The sequence below is a fragment of the Dendropsophus ebraccatus genome, chromosome 5, assembly GCF_027789765.1.
Source record: "Dendropsophus ebraccatus isolate aDenEbr1 chromosome 5, aDenEbr1.pat, whole genome shotgun sequence".
NCBI classification, from domain to species: domain Eukaryota; kingdom Metazoa; phylum Chordata; class Amphibia; order Anura; family Hylidae; genus Dendropsophus; species Dendropsophus ebraccatus.
In genome coordinates this window covers 68,147,347-68,167,897 of record NC_091458.1, presented here as the reverse complement: position 1 = coordinate 68,167,897, position 20,551 = coordinate 68,147,347, and the positions used below count along the sequence as shown (strand labels likewise).

The window sequence follows — 20,551 nt, the reverse complement described above, 5'->3', positions numbered from 1 at the left end:
GCGGTGTGCGGCGGGCGACCAACGATTTGACAGCAGCAGCAGCATACATTACCTGTCAGGGCTTCTCTGCGCTGTCTTCATCCCAGGGTCCCGCGCTCTCTATCTTCTGAATCGCCGGTCAGCTGACGGAGCGCTCAGCCAATCACAGGCCGGGACCGCCGCGGCCTGTGATTGGCTGAGTGTGGCCTGTCAGCTGACCGGCCATTCAGAAGATAGAGCGCGCGGGACCCTGGGATGAAGACAGCGCGGAGAAGACCTGCAGGTAATGTAATACTGCTGCTGCAAGGACATCGGTAACGATGTCCTTGCAGCCCTCGCTCAACGATCTTCGGGCCGTGGAATAGGCCCAGTAAAGTAGTAAATCTAGTAGATCGCCGCTCGTTTACATCGTTGACAAGTCCAACTTATTCATGAGGTCCTCTTCTCGTCGCCGCCCATCCACGACTCCTGGATCTTGATTGACGTCTTCAGTCTTCTGACGAATTCCCGCGCAGGCGCCGCTGCGATGGTCCCGTCACCTGTTCTGCGCCTGCGCGGTAAACAGGATACGTGTTCGAGCCAATCGGCGCACGTGCAGTAAACAGTGAAGCTGCGGAGCGGCTTCAATTGTGAACTGCGCATGCGCCGAAAACGACTGTCACGGCGCCTGCGCGGGATCCGGCGAGAAGAAAGAAGACGAGGAGGAAGAGGACCTGGCGTCAATCAAGTGTCGGAGGCGGGGAGAAGGCTGGATTTCGGACCCGGCGGCGCTCATTACCATAATGGGCGCGAGAAGAAGAATCGTCAATTTCTCCGTGTCAACAACTGGATTCGGGACGGGACCGGGAGCGATGTGGTAAGTATATTGACCTTTATGTCACTGTATGTCAGTTTCTGCCGGGGGCCACGGGGTGAATGGTTCCCTTTAAAGAGTTCAGGGTAATACTGCAGTGCCTTGCACTGCTGCTTCTAATAATACAGCAGAATACCAAAATGAAAAAAGCTGAACCACTCAAATTAATAGAAAATTAGAAGAAAATGTATTTTATTGATGATGGAAAGCATAATAGGGAAAAAATAGACATGCATATAATGATCCGCAACTGATGATACGTAAAACAACAAGCACAAGGAGCGCTGACAGGAGTAAGCTACGATTATATAGCAAAAAGCTCATCCAAGTGCAAATGCATAGCAGCAAGAGAGTAGACAATGTAATGGATTAGGTAGCAGGAAACGGTCTCCTGGTGTAGACAGGTAGAACCTTTGTCGAGAGGTCTCCTGGTCATGATCCGGGTCCCCGCTCAGACCAGGATGTGGCCACCACGGCTGGAGCTAGGGAAGTAAGAGCACTTTATTTCTTTTATCCTCCCCCACCCCGGCACTTGTTAAAAAAAATCGATTTTGCCCAGACTTCCCCTTTTACGTGTGAACTGAGCTGCAGTTACAGGTTGCCATTGCTGCAAAGGGGATGGAGACAAATGTTCTTTGTGTAATGTGGGTACCGAACAGGTGGTTGGTGACTGATGCCTTGTCCTGTCAATAGCTCATCAGTCCATTCCCCCCCCCCCCCCCCCAAACAAAGAATGAATTGCCATTCATGTTCCCTTTTTGTTGAAGGAAATAGCAGGCAACATCTGGGACATTGCTTCACCCCTTCGCAATAAATGACACAAAACCTGCAATGCAGGAAACTTATTTGCGTGGATGCCCATCGAAGCATCCAAGAATTATACCCATTTTTTTGTTATCCTGCGCTGATATCTTGGTCAACTGGTGTCAGAAAAATATCAAGCCTTCCAGTACTTGTTAGCTGTGTGTCCTGTATAGTGTATTCCTTCCGGTCTGAAACGGTGCTCCCTGCTGCCACCTCCATCCAGAGCAGTAAAGGTTTTCTGTGGCCATTTTCTACTGCTCTGGACAGTTATTGTCCCGGACAGAGGTGGCAGCAGAGAGCACCTTGTCAGACTGGACTGGATAGTCTTATGGTGCGTTTACACGTAACGATTATCATGCGAATTTGCGCGATAACAATCGAATTCGAACGATAATCGTACATGTAAACGCAGCAAACAATCAAACCACGAGCGAGAAATCGCTCATTTTGATCTTTGAACAAGTTCTCAAATCATTGTTGGTCGTTGCTAAAATTTCGCTGATCGCTTCGTGTAAACGGTTGTCTCGAAAGTTCGCCCGCCCCCCGCAGCCCGGCCACGTATCCTACAGCCCCCTACGCCTGCTCGATCGCTCGCCACCAGGGGGCTGTAGGGTGCGGGGCTGGGCTGCAGAGGAGCGGGGGCCGGGCTGCGGGCGGGCTTTTGCAATCGCAAAACGATTTTTCCATACGATCTATTGTTCCCTCTAAACTCTGATCGTTATGGAAAACACATTGTTCTTGCGAAATCGTTAATCGTGCGATCGGGCCAATTATCGTCCTGTGTAAATGTAGCATAATTCACCATTTGCGGCAGACTAGCTTTCTGAATGGAGATTTAGGTACGAGGCACTAGAGTGTACTATAAAAATCAAGTTGTAATTGTTTCATGTGCTGTGTGTTCTCCAGGTCCAACTGATGAAAAGCTTGAGAACAGGACAACTGGTAAGCATTCTGTTTCTTCATTTTACTAGTGCTGGATGTTGGTTGGCTGGCATGGGCAGCACAGTACGTCCTAATAGACAGATGACTTTATTACATCTTCCTCAGGTTACACTTTTTATTAGCATGAAATGGCCTGAAGAAAACCTGATGACCATGTTTGATATATTAATGTCATTCTGCTTGGTGTTCTGTTTGTAACACCTGTAACAAAAACCTGTCCAGGTTAGTCTGCTCAGCCTGACGAAATAATTCGCTGAAGCATCAGAGGAGCTGTCCGCAGAACTTGGAGAGTTGATGTATTTAATGCAGGTTTTTTTTTGCTTACCAATCCACAAGTGGGTCCAGCAGGAAGAAGTCTTAAAGGGGTTTTTCTCTAGAAAAAAAAATGATTGATGCTGTATCCTTAGGATAGGCCAGAGCACACCCTGCTTTCCGGTTGCCACTGTGTCTTCGGGCTGGCCCCCGCTGTCAAACGCCCTGGGGGGGGGGGGCGTTCAGAGAGTACGGTGTGCGCTCATAGTGTCACAGACACACTTCTGTGACACTGTCAGCCCAAAATAAAGACGCTTGTCTACTAAAGAAGCTGGATCACAGAGCATTGCCAAAAGTAAGTATACAGTGTTCCTGTGATTGGCGTCTGGAAATATATGCATATCTGTGCTGTCAGTTTCCCTTTATTAACCTTATGTATGGAATATCTTTATGGTCTTTCATCTATCTAGCTGTAGTCGCGATCTGCTGGCATTCTGTTGGTTTTGTGAATTATATTTTCCGCTGTGAAATAACAGATTATCCTGCACCTGATGAAGGAATATTGACGTATGAATAGTCTAACAGTTCTCAGAATCAACCTTTTTTATTTTTCCCAACAAATCGCTTTACTCTCAAGGACCTATTTCCTTCGGCGTTGCTGAGAATGTGCTATATTCACTGTAATGGAATGCTTGTCCTCATTTTCCAGCATTATTAAAGGGAACCTGTCACCCCCCGTGCCGGGGTGACAGGCTCCCGACCCCCCGTTAGAGACCCCTATACTTACCTCATCCCGCCGGGTCCCGCTTCTGGATTCGGTCGGGTCCCGGAGATCTCAGCCGCTGCAGCCCGGCGCGCGCGCTGACAGATGAGTCCAACGCTCATAGAGAATGACGGAGCGCTGGACTCTCCTGTCATTCTCTATGAGCGTTGGACTCATCTCTCAGCGCGCGCGCCGGGCTGCAGCGGCTGAGATCTCCGGGACCCGACCGAATCCAGAAGCGGGACCCGGCGGGATGAGGTAAGTATAGGGGTCTCTAACGGGGGTCGGGAACCTGTCACCCCGGTACGGGGGGGTGACAGGTTCCCTTTAAGGCCAGCTGTCTGCACTCTGTAGCCCATATAGCTGACATATAAATCGTAAGTAACTTGTTCTGTTGGCTGGTCTAGTATAGGAGGGTATATAATTACTGATACCCTAGATAGGTAACTACCAAACAACCAGCTTTATGCTTTTGGGAAATTTTTGGGGCCATAAAGAATTTAAGGAGAAATAGTGGTATGGTGGCTTATACCCCACCTAGCATATACAGTTATATCCATCTCCACCAATTATAGGCTGCTTTTTGCTGTCATCTGTATCAATATGTGACACATTTATAGGGTTAAATTAGCCTTTTTTTTTATTTTTTTTTTTTATTTTTTTTTTTTTTATTAACTAGCACATTGTTAGTGTTGGTGGTCATAGTTGGACATCTGCTACACTGTGATCTGTTCCAACTCTTATCTTTTGTACCTACATTGCACTACCTGAGGTGGTATATTTCTACCGACAATCTCCTTCACCATTTGCCCCTGAGGAACCTGTATTTTGACAGTGGAAATGTGTCGAAACAGCTAATGAGACCCTAAAAATGTTACCCCAAAAATTTACTGGAGGGGTGACCTAAGAGTCATAATGGTGCGTTTACGCAGACAGATTTTTCTGACAGATTATTGAAGCCAAAGACAGAAATGGATTTGAAAAGAGGAGAAATCTCAGTCTTTCCTTTATGCCTTGTTCTCTCTTTAGTCTGTTTCTGGCTTTGGCTTTAAAGATCTGTCAGATAAATCTCTCTGTGTAAACGCACCATAAATCTCTTTAATCCATTGTGATTCTAACCCAACACCCATAGTTGCAGCTCTGTCTAGGCTCTGCTCTATTAAGGCTTGAGGCTACACAGTCATTCCCGGTCACATGACCAGGAATTACTGCGTTCCACTGCCTGTCCAGTGACTCCTCCACACACAGAATTGAATGCGGTGGTGGTGCAACAATTGGCCACAACAAATCCATCCTGGATGGATTCTTTTTGTGACTGTGGGGCCATTGCAGTTTATTATTCACAATGGAACCTCATTCACATACATGTGTGAAGGGGTTGTGACTGGCAATCGTTGTGTAGCCCCAACTTGAAAACTGAAATTTTACCACTGGTAATGTACATGTAAATTGGCTACTGAGCAGGTTTCTCTGTACCTGTGAGTCATCACATATACCATGGCAATTTCTTTCTAGATTGTTGAATTTGCACTGCAACAAATATCTTCTCAGATGTATTTGTTCAGCAGTGACAGTAGTAAGGTGATGGTATTGAACCTATGATTCCTGCATTAGATGGCTTAAGTACCGGCCCCATCATTGTCCTTGACAGACCCTATTGTAAATGATAAACGGACGGTCATATTGTGGTGTTTTGTTTTCAAGATGAGACAATGTATTAATGGTAACGTTTCCATAGAAACTATAATCTGCATCAACACTTATAAACTAAAGTAATTTTTTGCAAATAACATAATGGATAGGAAAAAAAAAGGAAAATCAAGAGATCTTCCGCACTGAGTGGGTGATTTTACCAGTGCACATAAATACACATATGTTGTGTGATTGTAGAACTAAAGAAATTGTCACACACCTCTTTTCTGTGGGGTCCGACTGGGTGGGCATGGCAAGGCTGGGAGGAGGTGGGGTATTTTTACGCTGGTCTTAAAGGAGACCTGTCACCCCCCCGTGCCGGGGTGACAGGCTCCCGACCCCCAGATAGATCCCCTTATACTTACCTCATGTCGCTGAGTCCCGCTGCCGGTCCCGGGACGGAGATATACCGGTGAGAAGCCGGCGTGCGCGCTGTGGAGATGGGTCCGGTGTCCATAGAGAATGAATGGAGCCGTGCGCGCGCAGCAGAGATGAGTCCGGCTCCATTCATTTTCTATGAACGCTGGACCCATCTCCACAGCGCGCGCCAGCTTCTCACCGGGATATCTCCGTCCCGGGACCGGCACCGGCAGCGCGACTCGGCGACATGAGGTAAGTATAAGGGGATCTATCTTGCGGTCGGGAGCCTGTCACCCCGGCGCGGGGGGTGACAGGTCCTCTTTAATGAATGTCCCCCTTAGAGACAAGATCAAAGAGACAAGTGTAACCATTTGGTGTAGCTGGCAGTCCCCTAGTGAGCATGGTAACTTTTTTGGTAATTTGTCCGTAGCGAGGATTATGCACAATCTAAGATCTTCTACTGTAATGAAGAGTCAAAGAGGAGTAGTGGCTCAGCATTTGTGCCTCACTCTAGCACACCTCCTCCCTCTTCATGAATAATTAATACTGCCCGGCCTCTGGCTCCCTTGAGTTATCAGTCAGTATCTGCCAACAGAGAACTGATCTGCAATCAGATATAGTTTAAACTTCTAGCCTGTGTAGGAGCTGTTTTCTAGGGGTAACTCGCCTGTCTAGAGACCATCACCAGTTTGTTTTCTTTGGTTAGAATCCCCAGATTGAAACTAAATATAGTTACAGTAACTGTCCAGAGCAGTAGCAAATACCCATAGAAAACCTCTCCTGTTCTCCAGACTCGAAAGAATGCCACTTCCTGCAGGACATACAGCAGCTGAGAAGTACTGGAAGACTAAAGATTTTTTTTATAGAAGTAAATTACAAATCTCTGGCACTTTCTGACACCCAATTGACACATGTCACAGCTTTTGTAATGCAGAAATTGCTCTTGACTGTGGCATTTAAATAGTAAAGTTTTTGATGTCATTTATTACAGGCAGGTGTCAGCTGCAGGTAGCAGCCGGCACCTGCTGAGTATGGAGTAGGCTTCACTCCTGAGCATAGGTATCTTTAAGAAGCTGCATCACGGGATAATAATAAGAACATGCATTACAGTAGATGCAGAATTCAGGACAGTGTCTTTTAGAAATATTTAATGTTTTTTAATTCTCCACTTTACTGTCCATAGTATAAAATAATCCTAAAATTGTGTAGCCAGTAGGTTTAAAACTAAGCTTTTGTGTATAGATAATGCCCTCCTTATCAGCACAGACTGGAGTACAGTGACAGATTACACCTGTATATAGATAACACAGGTACACACCATAGTTGTTGCTCACAATTTAGCCCCTCTTCCTGGTGGAATAAGGAACACGAAATATGGCCACAAATGTGTTCCATACAAAGAAAACAGTCTGGAGTTGTTCATTGTGTTTAAGCTCATGAGGCTTGCTGTAAAGCATTTCACTAAATGTTTTTAAAGTGAATGTACCACCAGGCCCAGGCTGAAGCACTGGAGGCGGGCTGACCCACCCTTAGTGGGAGGAAACCCCAGCCCCTCTATGATAGGGTTCCATTGATTCTAATGGAGTCACGTCATGGAGGGGCTGGAGTTTCTTCCCACTGGGGGTGGGTCGGCTCGCTTCTGCCTGCCCCTGGTGGTACAGTCACTTTAAAGACAGCGTAGACAAGATGGCTGCCTCATAATAATGAATTACAAATAAATTGAAAAAAGTATAATTATAATTATTTTTTTAATAATTCAGTGTATCACAACCCATAAAGACTTTATGGGAAGCTACAGTCTCCAAGGACACAGAATAAAAGGGAATATTAAGCATGTTGCAAAATCCCTGTGTGCAGTTAATGTCTGAAGATAAAGTTTGCATTATCTTACACCCTTGTCATCTTCTGTAATAATTTACTCCTCGTTGCTGACATAGATGATGAACTCTTCATTACTTTGAGCCTAAATCATTCCCCATCAAGTGCAGCGCTCCCTTTCTTTCAGCTTAATTGATAGGAAGCATACTTATTATTCCATCCCTGATGGATTCTAATGAATGCCTTGTTTCTGTAATAATAATTTCTTTGTGCTTAATCCTGCCTGCCCGAGAGACATTACTGAAGACTTTTATATTTTTAGCAATAGATTATCAGTAAATTCTTTTTCTGTTCTTGTGTAATTAGTAATCTAAATAATAAAGTACTTCTATTAGAATTTCCTTGAAGTTTCAGATGAAAGCAAACAACATCATTTAAAAACATTGGAAGGAATTTATTATATGTTTATGTTAATATTTTTGCTACACTCTCCCCCTTTTTGTAAAAAAGTGAGCAGTATGTGAAGTAGCAGGGGCATGGCCACATCAGCCTGTCAAAGCAGGTCACTGGCATAAATCCAAAGTATAAGTCATAGCTTAAAGTGTCACTGTCTTGAAATTTTTTTTTTCAGAAATCAATAGTCCAGGCGATTTCAAGAAACTTTGTAATTGGGTTTATTAGCTGAAAAATTTTTATCATGAAAAAGCAGTTTGAAGCTCTCCCCCCTGTCTTCATTGTTCTCCTATGGAGAGAGCTAAATTAAAGACCAAAACAGGACAACAAAGAGTTAATCTACAAATACCTCACCCTCTATCTCCTCTGACAGTCACTACTGACCTCTCTGAGCTCTGATTACAGCTGTCACCCAGCTCCGTGCCTGTAATCCTTTGTTATCTGCTTTCTGCTGTCAGCTAACTCCCTCCTTCCTCCTCCCTCCTCCCCCCTTCCCTCTCCCCAGACCAGACTGGGTACGTCTGATGCAACAAGTCACAATTTTCAGATTTTGTGCAGTGGATGGAAAAGAGGAGGGAGGGGACATGGGAAAAGGCTTTTTAAATGCAGATAATGGCATATTTGGCTAATAAACCCAATTACAAAGTTTCTTAAAATCCCCTGGACTATTGATTTCTGTAAAAAAAAAAAAAAAAAAAAAAAAAAACAACCCTACAGTGACTCTTTAACCTCTTAAGGACCCATGACGTACCGGTACGCCGGCCCGATTTCGCGCGGCGCTCCGGTAAAGATGGCTGCTGATTCTATCAGCGGCCATCTTCATGTGTCACGTAGGGGTCAGTTTCCCTGCCCCCCGTGACGACGATCGCTGTGATTGGCAGATGACTTGTCATCTGCCAATCACAGAGATTTGCTGCATTTCCGGGACTGGACCCTGGCACAGAGCTGTGATTGGTGCTGTACGAGACAGCACCAATCACAGCTGTCCCTAGGCATCATCTGCCCGTGGGTACCGGCCCGTGATTGGCCCGCTGCCGCCAGCTGGGCAATCACGGGCGATCCACACTACTACCCCCATCATCACCTTCTCTGCTTGCCGAGAATCTGCAGCAGAGAAGGTGATGATGGGGGTGGTGAGTCCTGTGCCCGGCGCTGGGTGCGGTCCTGGAGTGTGCCGGGTGCCTCCTCCCCCCGTGCTGCCTCCTCCTCCGGTAACAGGGAGATGATCATCTATCCTTCTCCTTCCTCCTCCTTCCCCCGTCCTTCCTGCTCCCTCCTCCGGCGGCGATCTCCGGCATCCTCCTCCTGCCAGCCCCCCCCCCCCCCCCGCCCCCTCCGTCCCGGCAGCCCCCCTCCCCTCTGTCCTGGCAGCCCTAACCCCCCCCCCCCCCGTCCTGGCAGCCCTAACCCTAACCCATTCCCCCCCCCGTCCTGGCAGCAACCCCTCTGTCCTGGCAGCAACCCCTCCGTCCTGGCAGCCCCCCCCCTGTCCTGGCAGCCCCCCCCCTGTCCTGGCAGCCCCCCCCCCTGTCCTGGCAGCAACCCCCCCCCCCCCCCCCTGTCCTGGCAGCCCCCCCCCCTGTCCTGGCAGCAACCCCCCCCCCCCCCCCCCCCCTGTCCTGGCAGCAACCCCCCCCCCCCCCCCTGTCCTGGCAGCAACCCCCCCCCCCCCGTCCTGGCAGCAACCCCCCTCCGTCCTGCCAGCGCCCCCCCCCCCCTCCGTTCTGCCAGCGCCCCCCCCCCTCCGTCCTGCCAGCGCCCCCCCCCGTCCTGCCAGCCCCCCCCTCAGTCCTGCCCGCGCCCCCCCCTCAGTCCTGCCAGCGCCCCCCCCTCCCTCCTGCCAGCACCCCCCCTCCCTCCTGCCAGCACCCCCCCCCCTCCGTCCTGCCAGCACCCCCCCCCCCTCCTGCCAGCACCCCCCCCCTCCCTCCTGCCAGCACCCCCCCCCCTCCGTCCTGCCAGCCCCCCCCCTCCGTCCTGCCAGCGCCCCCCCCCTCCGTCCTGCCAGCGCCCCCCCTCCGTCCTGCCAGCGCCCCCCCCCCTCCGTCCTGCCAGCGCCCCCCCCCCCTCCGTCCTGCCAGCGCCCCCCCCCCTCCGTCCTGCCAGCGCCCCCCCTCCGTCCTGCCAGCGCCCCTCCCCTCCGTCCTGCCAGCCCCCCCCTCCGTCCTGCCAGCCCCCCCCTCCGTCCTGCCAGCCCCCCCCCTCCGTCCTGCCAGCCCCCCCCCTCCGTCCTGCCAGCCCCCCCCTCCGTCCTGCCAGCCCACCCCCCTCCGTCCTGCCACCCCCTCTCTCCTGCCACCCTCTCCCCTCCGACCTGCCACCCTCTCCTCTTACCCTCTCTCCTCTCCCCTCAGTCCTGCCGCCCCTCTCCCCTCCCCTGACACCCTCTCCGCTGCCACCCTCCCCTGACACCCTCTCCGTTGCCACCCTCCCCTCTTACCCTCTCCCCTGCCACCCTCTCCTCTTACCCTCTCTCCTCTCCCCTCCGTCCTGTCGCCCCTCTCCCCTCCCCTGCCACCCTCTCCCCTGCCACCCTCCCCTCTTACCCTCTCTCCCCTCCGTCCTGCCGCCCCTCTCCCCTCCCCTGCCACCCTCTCCTCTTACCCTCTCTCCTCTCCCCTCCGTCCTGCCACCCTCCCCTCTTACCCTCTCTTCTCTGCCACCCTCTCCTCTTACCCTCTCCCCTCCGTCCTGCCGCCCCTCTCCCCTCCCCTCTTACCTTCTCCGCTGCCACCCTCCCCTCTTACCCTCTCTTCTCTGCCACCCTCTCCTCTTACCCTCTCTCCTCCGTCCTGCCGCCCCTCTCCCCTCTTACCCTCTCTTCTCTGCCACCCTCTCCTCTTACCCTCTCTCCTCTCCCCTCCCCTGCCACCCTCTCCTCTTCCCCTCTCTGCTGCCACCCTCCCCTCCTAAAAAACACACACGAATAAAATGTAAAAACAGTACATAAAACACTTAACACTTACACGTGTAAAAGCATAACACTTACACACCCCTCTAAGGATGCCTTCACACACACCGGATCCGCAGGGGATTTCACGCTGCGGATTCGCAGCGAAATCCGCTGCGGATCCAGCATCAGTGCATCCCTACGAGAATACATGAACGCAGCAGGAATGACATCCCGCTGCGTGTATGTAAGTTAACCCCCTGCCGGCTGGAGCATACATCACCTCCTCCCCGCTCTGGTTTGCTTCGGGGGTTCTCAGCTGGACGTCGCACTCAGCCAATCAGTAGCTGCGGCGAGGCAGCTCACTGGCTGCGCGGGATGCACCGGGAGCCCCGAAGCAAGCCGGTGTGGGGAGGAGGTAGTATGCTCCGGCTAGCGGGCTTTAACTTGCATATATGCAGCGGGATGTCAATCATAGGGATGCACTGACGCTGAATCCGCAGTGTGCGTATCCGGTGTGTGTGAAGGCATCCTAAAGAGAAAAAAAAAACAAAAAAATGGCCCATGGGTTGTTCTCGGCTGAAGAGGCATTCGCCTGGATTGCCTCCGATACTGAGACAACCAGTGAGGAAGAAGAGGAAGATTCCTCGTTCCCTCTTCCTTCCTCTTCTTCCTCATCGTCATCATCATTTAGTGATGATAAGCCCCAGGAAGCCCCACAAGCCCCCTCAAGTGACCCCACCCCGTACGAACCACAGATTCCTGAATTCGTTGGGGTCACTTGTGGGGGGTTTCCTCTGTTTTGGCAGCACAGGAGCTCCGAGAGCGCTTTCCGTGCGCCGGCTCTGCACTCTGTGTCCACATGTGGGGTACTCCTGTAATCGGGGGATATTGTGCTACGTGATTAGAGGTTCATTTTTTCTTTTAACCCCTTGTGAATATGAAAAACTCAAAAGTTACACCAACATTTTAGTGTAAAAAATAAATTTTTCATTTTCACAGCACATTGTTCCACATTTGTGTCCGTCACGAGTGGGGTCCATATGCTCACTGCACCCCTTGTTAGATTCAGTGAGGTGTAGTTTCCATAATGGGGTCACTTGTAGGGGGTTTCCAATGTTTTGGCAGCACGGGCACTCTGCGAACCCGACATGTCCTTCGTCCTCCATTCCAGCCTCTAAATGGCGCTCTGTCCCTTTGGTGGCTTGCCCTGTGCCCATATGGCACATTATGTCCACATGTGGGGTATTTTCGTACTCAGGGGAAATTACCCTACACGTTTTGTGTTTTTTTTTTTTTTTTTTTTCTCTTTTAACCCCTTGTGGAAATGAAAAAATCAAGGCTAGACCAACATTTAGTGTAAAAAAAATATAACATTTTTACACTAAATCATTGATCTAGTCTTTATTTTTTCTTTTTCATAAGGGGTTAAAAGATAAAAAAAACACAATGTGTAGAACAATTTCCCCTGAGTACGGAAATACCCCACATGTGGACATAAAGCGTCATGCGGGTGCAGGGCAAGCCTCCGAAGGGAAGGAGTGCCATTTGGCTAGAATGGATGGTGAATGCCATGTTGCATTTACAAAGGCCCTGTGTTGCCAAGACATTGAAAACCCCCCAGAAGTGACCCCATTCTGGAAACTACACCCCTCAAGGAATCTAATAAGGGGTGCAGTGAGGATATGGAACCCTCAATGACTGGCACATTTGGGCTGTAAAAATGAAAAAACGAAATTTTTCACTTTCACGTCACATTGTTCCACATTTGTGCTCGTCACCAGTGGAGTCCATATGCTCACTACACCCCTTGTTACATTCCCTGAGGGGTGTAGTTTCCAGAATGGGGTCACTTGTGGGGGTTTACCACTGTCCTGGCAGCATAGGGTCTTTGAAAATGCGACATTGCCCTTGAAATCTATTCCAGCCTAATCCGGCCTCCAAAAGCCAAATGGCGCTCCTTCCCTTCGGAGGCCCGTTTTGCGGCTGCATGGCGCTTGATGTGCACATGTGGGGTATTTCCCGACTCGGGACAAACTGCTCTACACGTTTTGTGTTTTTTTTCTCTTTTAAACCCTTGTGAAAATGAAAAATTCACGGCTAGGCCAATGTTTAAATGTAAAAAATTTAATTTTTACACAACATCATTGATCTAGTTTTGACGTTTCTCATTTGCACAAGGGGTTAAAAGAGAAGTGACAAAACAAAACATGTAGAGAAATTTCCCCCGAATATGGAAATACCACATATGTGGACTTAAGGCGCTATGCAGCCGCAAGACGGGCCTCTGAAGGGAAGGAGAGCCATTTAGCTTTTTGGGGCTGTATTTGGGTAGAATGGATTTCGAGGGCCTTGTTGCATTTAAAAACTCCCTGTGCTGCCAAGGCAGTAAAACCCCCCACAAGTGGCCCCATTATGGAAACTACACCCCTCATGGAATGTAACAAGGGGTGTAGTGAGCATATGGACCCCACTGGTGACGGGCACAAATGTGGAACAATGTGGCGTGAAAATGAAATATTACATTTTTTACACTATAATGTTGGTCTAGCCTTGAATTTTTCATTTTCACAAGGGGTTAAAAGAAAAAAAATACATAAAATGTTTAGAGCAATTTCCCCCGAGTCCGTAAATACCCCACATGTGGACATAAAGCGCCATGTGGGCACAGGGCAAGCCTCCGAAGGGAAGGAGCGCCATTTGGATTTTGGAGGCTGGATGTGGCCAGAATGGATGATGAACGCCATGTCGCATTTACAGAGCCCTCGTGCTGCCAAAACACTGGAAATCCCCCACAAGTGACCCCATTCTGGAAACTACACCCCTCAAGGAATCTAACAAGGGGTGCAGTGAGGATATGTACCCCTGGATGACGGGCACATTTGTGCCACATTGTCACATTGTTCCAGATTTGTGCCCCTCACCAGTGGGGTCCATATGCTCACTGCACCCCTTATTAGATTCCTTGAGGGGTGTAGTTTCCAGAATGGGGTCACTTGTGGGGGGTTTCCAGTGTTTTGGCAGCACAAGGGCTCTGTAAATGCGACATGGCTCATGAAATCCATTCCAGTGAAATCCAGCTTCCAAAAGCCAATTGGCGCTCCTTCCCTTTGGAGGCTCGTCCTGCGCCCGCTTGGCACTTTATGTCCACATGTGGGGTATTTCCGTACTCGGGAGAAACTGCGCTACATGTTTTGTGCATTTTTTTTCCTTGTATCCCTTTGTGGAAATGAAAAATTGAAGTCTAGAACAACATTTCAGTATAAAGAAATAATTTTTATTTTTTCACGCCACATTGTTCTGAAAATCTGTGAAACACCTGTGGGGTCCAAATGCTCACCGCACCCCTTGTTACGTTCCTTGAGGGGTGTAGTTTTCTAAATGGTGTCCCTTTAGGGGTGTTTTTTAGGTTTTGGCACCCCAGAGCCTCTGCCAACCTGAAGTGGTACAGTCAAAAAAGACCAAATATAACTGAGGTGTTGAAGTTCACTAGGCGCTCCTTTATATCTGAGGCTTGTTGTTGCGTCAAATAGCGCATTAAGGCCACATATGGGGTATTTCTATAAACTGCAGAAATGGGGCAATCAATATTGGGGTGCATTTCTCTGGTAATAGGTTTACAATTATGAAAGATATTGGATTACAAGAAAATCTCTGCACAGAAAATTAAAATTTTCAAATTTCTTACACACTTGGCTTTTATTTCTGTGACTCCCCTAAAGGGTTAAAAAAAACTTTCTGAATGTCTTTTTGCAGAGTTTGGGGGGTGCACTTTCTGAAATGGGGTGCTTTGTGGGGCTTTCTAACATACAGTCCCCATAAATACACTTTAAACCTGAACAGGTCCCTAAAAATATCTGATTTTGAAATTTTACTGAAAATTTGGAAATGTGCTGCTTATGTTTTAAGCTTTCTATTGTCTAAAAAAATGAAATATAGTTTAATAAATGCCGCCAGCATAAAGTAGACATATTGCTAATGCTATTTAATATATAATTTATGTGGCATAACCATTTTCTGTATAAGCAGAAAAGTTTTAAAGTTGGAAAAATGCATTTTTTCACAATTTTTCACGTTATTTGGGTTTTTTTCATAAAGATTCGTTATAAGTATCGACTCCAATTTACAAGAAATGTGAAGTACAATATGTCACGAGAAAACCGTCTCAGAATAAGCCGGATAGGTAAAAGCATCCCGTAGTTATTAATGACACAGGTCAGTGACACAGGTCATATTCATAAAATTTGCTCCGGTCCTTAAGGCCATTTCAGGCCCGGTCCTTAAGGGGTTAAAGGGGTAGTGCGGCGGTAAAGAATTATTGACTGAATAACACACATTACAAAGTTATACAACTTTGTTATGTATGTTATGTCTGTGAATGGCCCCCTTCCCCGTGTACCCGGAAGTGTGGTGCGCTATACATACCTGTCACGTGCCGACTCATCTCCGATCTTCAGTCTGCGATGTCGTCTTTGGACAGCCGGGCGGGATCCCTCCGAGCGTCCTGAGTGCTGGCCGCCCTCTTCAGCGTCATGAGATGCTCAGCCGCGATTGGCTGAGCACAGTTATTCTCAGCCAATCGTGGCTGAGCAGCCGATGACGCTGAAGAGGGCGGCCGGCACTCAGGATGCTCGGAGGGATTCGGCCCGGCCGTCCGAAGACGACATCGCAGACTGAAGATCGGAGACGAGTCGGCACGTGACAGGTATGTATAGCGCACCACACTTCCGGGTACACGGGTGGGGGTGGTGGGACACGGGGAAGGGGGCCATTTACAGACATAACATACATTACAAAGTTGTATAACTTTGTAATGTGTGTTATTCAGTCAATAATTCTTTACCGCCGCACTACCTCTTTAAATCTACACTAACTTGTAGCTGACTTCTCAGTGTGCCGGTCAGCTGCTGCACAGACAGATTTATTACAGGGCTTGTGCCTCTTAATAAATCTCACAAAACAATGGTAGTGTGTGTTTGGGGGGGGGGGAGGAGTTCATAAAATGGTATTCCTATTTCAACTAACGTAGTTAAACATGTAGGGCTCATCAAGTTAGTAAATTCATTTAGCAAACTTGCCTACTTCTTCTAATATGCTGTTTTTTTCATCTCATTGTTGACAGCTCGTCTAGGTTACTGACCACCACTCTAAAGGCCCTATTACACGGAACGATTATCGGTTCCGTTCGGACGATAATTGTTCCATGTAATAGAAGGGTATAATCAGCCAACATGAATGATGTCGGCTGATCGTTGCAGTTGTTTGTCTTTTAACATGTTGGAAGACAAACGACTCATACAGCAACGACCTGCTGCCATCGCTCCGTAGAATAGGAGTGGCAGCAGCAGACCCACGCTATCCTCTATGGGCTGCCCGGGCAAAATAGCTAAAGCTTTGGCTGTCTAGGCATGGATGTAGTTGTGCAACAGCTGGAGGGCCGAAGGTTCCCCATCCCTGCCTTAAACAATGAGGTAACACCACCTTTCTGTTCTCATGTAGTATTAGTGAATATTCCTGGCTATTTGAAGTCTATAATGTGGAATACATTTTGTAACTGCTATTTGAATTCTATTATAGTTTTCATTTCCTATCTATCCCATTTTGTATTTCCAGCAAGATTTTTTACCATCGTATGAACTCTTAACAAAAGTACTATCCTTCACTGCTGTATAAACTCCATTATCCAACTTATAATAACACAGCTTGCAAAACTTTGATATTAGGGGTTTGCTCTTTTTATTGATTATAGTCAAATACATTTATATGATTTCCTTCATTAAGGTTTTTTTTTAAGTTTTATGGTGTTGAATTGATTTGCTGGGACTTTTTTCTGTTTGCATATTTTTTTTTTTTTTTACTGCCTTATCTAAAGATTTGGGAGGGCCCCCCCCCCCCATAGTGAAGATGGGGTAAACAACTAACATCTGCACATTCTAAGCTTATTTCAACAGTAGGGTGTATAAGCCATTTTTTTCATGGATAAAAAGCCAGGGGGGTTCTAGCAGAGACAGAAGCCTTTGTACTAGTGCACAAGGTTACTAGTAGTCATGTGTCATAGTGTTTGATACTTCTCATTCTGGTGTTGTCTCTCAGAGGTTCTTTGTCTTTGCTGGGTTGGCTTCCACGGTTGATGTTTCATGGACAGATAAAGCCTTCTGGTGATGATGTAAGTAACTTTGTAGCCTCCTTTAGGGCTCATGCACACTGAGCAAAAGACAAGGAATTAAGGAGGAAAGATTTCTGCTTGAAATTCCTGCTCTGGCAGAATAGGAGCAGAATAGAAGCTGAATTTGAGGAGATTTCAAGCAGAATGCAAGTGGAATTCAATCAGAATTTTAAGCAGATTTCAAGCCCCATTGACTTCTATAGGATTCCTCTAGCAGATTATGCCAAAAGAAGTGACATGTTACTTCATTGGGCGGAAAGCAGATCTGCGGCAGAAAATTTTGCTTGGAAATTCTGCAGTGTGAACAACAGAGTGGAAATCGCATTGAAAACAATGAGACATTGCGCTGTTCAGTCTTTTACAGGAGGAATTTCAAGCAGAATTTAAGAGCGGATTCCTCTAAAATGCCTCGCCTTTTGCTCAGTGTGCATGAACCCTTAGGGTACAAACACACACACCGTATATGCAGCAGATACGCAGTACGCCAGGACCCATGCAGCGAGGAGAGGTAATGTATACAGAGCGGAAACCGGGCGGCAGCAGTAGGAGTAAAGGGGGCGGCAGAATTACGTACACGCAGCGGTCGTTCAGACAGCTGCGAGTATGTAGTGACAGTGAACTGCCAGGACCTGCCAGACTTGCAGCGAGATTTACCCTGCGAGTCTGTATATGTAAACTGACCCTTAAAGACCTATCTGAGCCTGTTTGTTAAAACCTTGGCAAAACAGCTCGCCTTATTGTTTTCTATGTAAATCAACATTGTTTGGTAGTAGGCTGAACTGAATGGACCTTTTTTTAGCCTTACAAACTATTTTGTTACTTATCCATGCCACCGTTCCATTTGTATTGTTTGGGAAAGTTCTGTTCAATATAGCTAATCCACGTCCATGACAACCTTTAAAATATATGTAAGAATTCGAGGCAACCCTTGGAATTTCTGCCATGTATTGCATTACTATTTATAATGTACAATGTAAATAAGTTCATTGTCAACAACATACGAACGATTTTACGATTGTTGCCTGCAATTGCACAAAACGATTATCGTTTAAATTCGAGCGATATAACGATTTTTCGCACGATAATCGTCCCGTGTAATAGGGCCCTAACAGTCACACTAGGCTAACTCAGTCACTGAAGAGGGCATGACCTGGCTAAAGCCCCTATTACATGGGGCGATTCTGAGGAGCAAACGAGCGCCAACCTGTCAGGTCATCGCTTGTTGCTCCTCGTTCCCCGCTCGCTGTCGGCACTATTACACATTTCGGAAACAAGCGGGTAAGATACGGGGGGGGGGGGGGGGGGGGGGGGTGGAAGGGGGGTTTATATGAAACGTCATCTATGTGGTGGTTCCAAAGAGTGTGAAGGAAACCATTTGGCCCTAGAAGAAATATCCAGTCAGTCTTTTAATATCCATGTTGAAATGAGTGCAGAAGTGTCTTCAGTTTGTTATACTGATTTTTATAAAGCTTTTAGCTCACTTTTATATGTAGGGGCTCTGATATCCCCCTCCCTCTGCCTCAGAACATATGGACTGAGACTCTCCCACTCACTACTTATTTACACATAGCTAAGTATATTAGTATACTGCCATTCGTTTTTGCCGCACGCATTGCAGCATATGTTTCTTGCCGTATGTTCTGTCCTCTTGATCTTGACGATTAGCATAGTAGATGGCTGAACCATTTACCATGTTTTAGTATATAGTTCTAGAGAGAGATGAGTAAAATAACCGTTCCTGACCATTGCCTGTGTATGCATTTCAGTACACACAGCACTTAATAGACATCCAGTCTTGGCACAGTCACTAACCTTCTGGGTCTAAGGAACATTAGTAATGTATAAGCCAGCGCTTAGTTCTATGGATAAATTGCTGTCACAGAACTCAGATTGGCAAGAGACAGGATATTGCCATTTGAAATGTAATGCGAGCAGATGTTTGATTTTCTTGCTTTTTGTGTTGCTGTGGATGTATTTAATAAGAATCTTGTTTAAAGCCTCTCTGCTTCAGGGGTTAGCTGGATCACATTGCAGCAACCATGTTTTCTTGCCGAAATAGAGGTTTAAAGCTTCTTTTTCAGCACTTGGATGCTGCTGATCCATTCACACATCAAGGTCTGCTTTTCTTTTCAGAGCCTTGGGTGGGCTCTTGTGGCCGACAATTTGGTTGTCTTTACATTAGCCCTACGGGTTCTTTTTTTTTTAATATTGATCTGTTTCATTGTCTGTACTGGTCTTTGTTTATTGCGGAGAATGATTCCTTCTGCTTGATACTTTTAATTTTAAAGTTTACCTCAGATCACCTGGGACGTTGTTTAGTTTTGTAAGCTGGACTCATTGACTTGAAGACACCCGCAGCCTTTTACAACATGTGATATTTCTTCTGCTTTTAGACTTGTTTGCATACATATTACTGTTTCCTAAAACTGCAGTCAAATATATTCAGATATATTCGAACATGCGAACGTTTCTCACAATGTATACAACTGCAATTTATGCTTTACACCTCATAATTAGTACGCATGTGGTAACTCTAGACCGAAACGTATGCAACTGCGTAATTTACGCTTTGCCCCTGATACTCTGTACGCTTATGCATAGACCAAAATGTACGCTTCTGCTATACGTTTATTTTCTCATGAATGTTCAATGAACCGATCATGATGATTATTTTTTTTTTTTTTTTTTTTTTTTTATGTTCTTGATCCGAACCGAACATCGGGATGTTCACTCATCACTAGTAGAAACTTGGATCTAAAAGTAGATAAGGATTTCTCATTGTCTATATCTTTATTTTTTGGGATTCTCTGCTCGTGAACCCAATCAATGCTATCTTCAGCTGATATACCTGTTTACATTGAGACTTCTGGATTTGTTTCTTTCATAGGGAATATTCTGCAAATGGCACAATTTTTGTGCTGGTTGGTATCATAAAGCAGAGAATCTTTCATCATAATGTGCTGCCTTTACAGAAAGCTATTTCTTTCCCTATCTGAACTAGGATCTATGCCAGTACCTCAGCATCGCTTCTGTGTCCATACACTAGTGCAAACTTTTAAACTGTTTATAAGCTCCTGACATCATAATTAACCATGGTGCTGGGAGCTCCCAGGCCTATAGAACACCTTCCATGTACGGATGGAATTCTATGGACATTTTAATGACCCGTCGGGCTATGAAACAAGCATTGACATTTTTCTTAAAGGCGTATTACAGAAGATAACTATTATGTTTAAAAGTGCCCAGAGTAACAAAAGAAGCTGTACTCGCTGCTACCGATCCCATGTCATACAAGAAATAGCTGCTCAGCCAGTGACCAGCTAAGTTACCTCATCTTTGCGATTAGTCATTCTTATTTGACAGGATTGAGAAGAGGAAGCACTGACAGCAGGGACCAGCACCATCAGAATGCTGCTGGCAGGGGATGAATAATAGTTGGGGAGTGCAGATTTTTGGCCTCATACTGTCACTTTGGACACTTTTTTAAATGTACTTGGGAGGGACAGGCTGCTCAGCCAATCGCTGGGCCCCAGCACTGTCCCATCTCAGTCGGTGATTGCTGAGCAGGCTGTCATTCCT

The 20,551-nt window shown here is 47.0% G+C and overlaps 1 protein-coding gene across 2 annotated transcripts in view; it reads left to right on the top strand.

Annotated features, from left to right (window-relative positions):
* The window catches only part of GTF2F2 (general transcription factor IIF subunit 2), a 122,671-nt gene that overhangs the window by 28,402 nt on the left and 73,718 nt on the right, over positions 1-20,551 (top strand). Inside the window, exon 5 of one of the 2 annotated variants that reach the window (XM_069970529.1) lies at positions 2,543-2,578. The exons of the other annotated variant lie outside the window; for it this stretch is intronic. Coding sequence (XP_069826630.1) covers positions 2,543-2,578 — 36 coding nt within the window. The remainder of the gene's footprint in view (positions 1-2,542; positions 2,579-20,551) is intronic. 2 annotated transcript variants of the gene reach the window in all.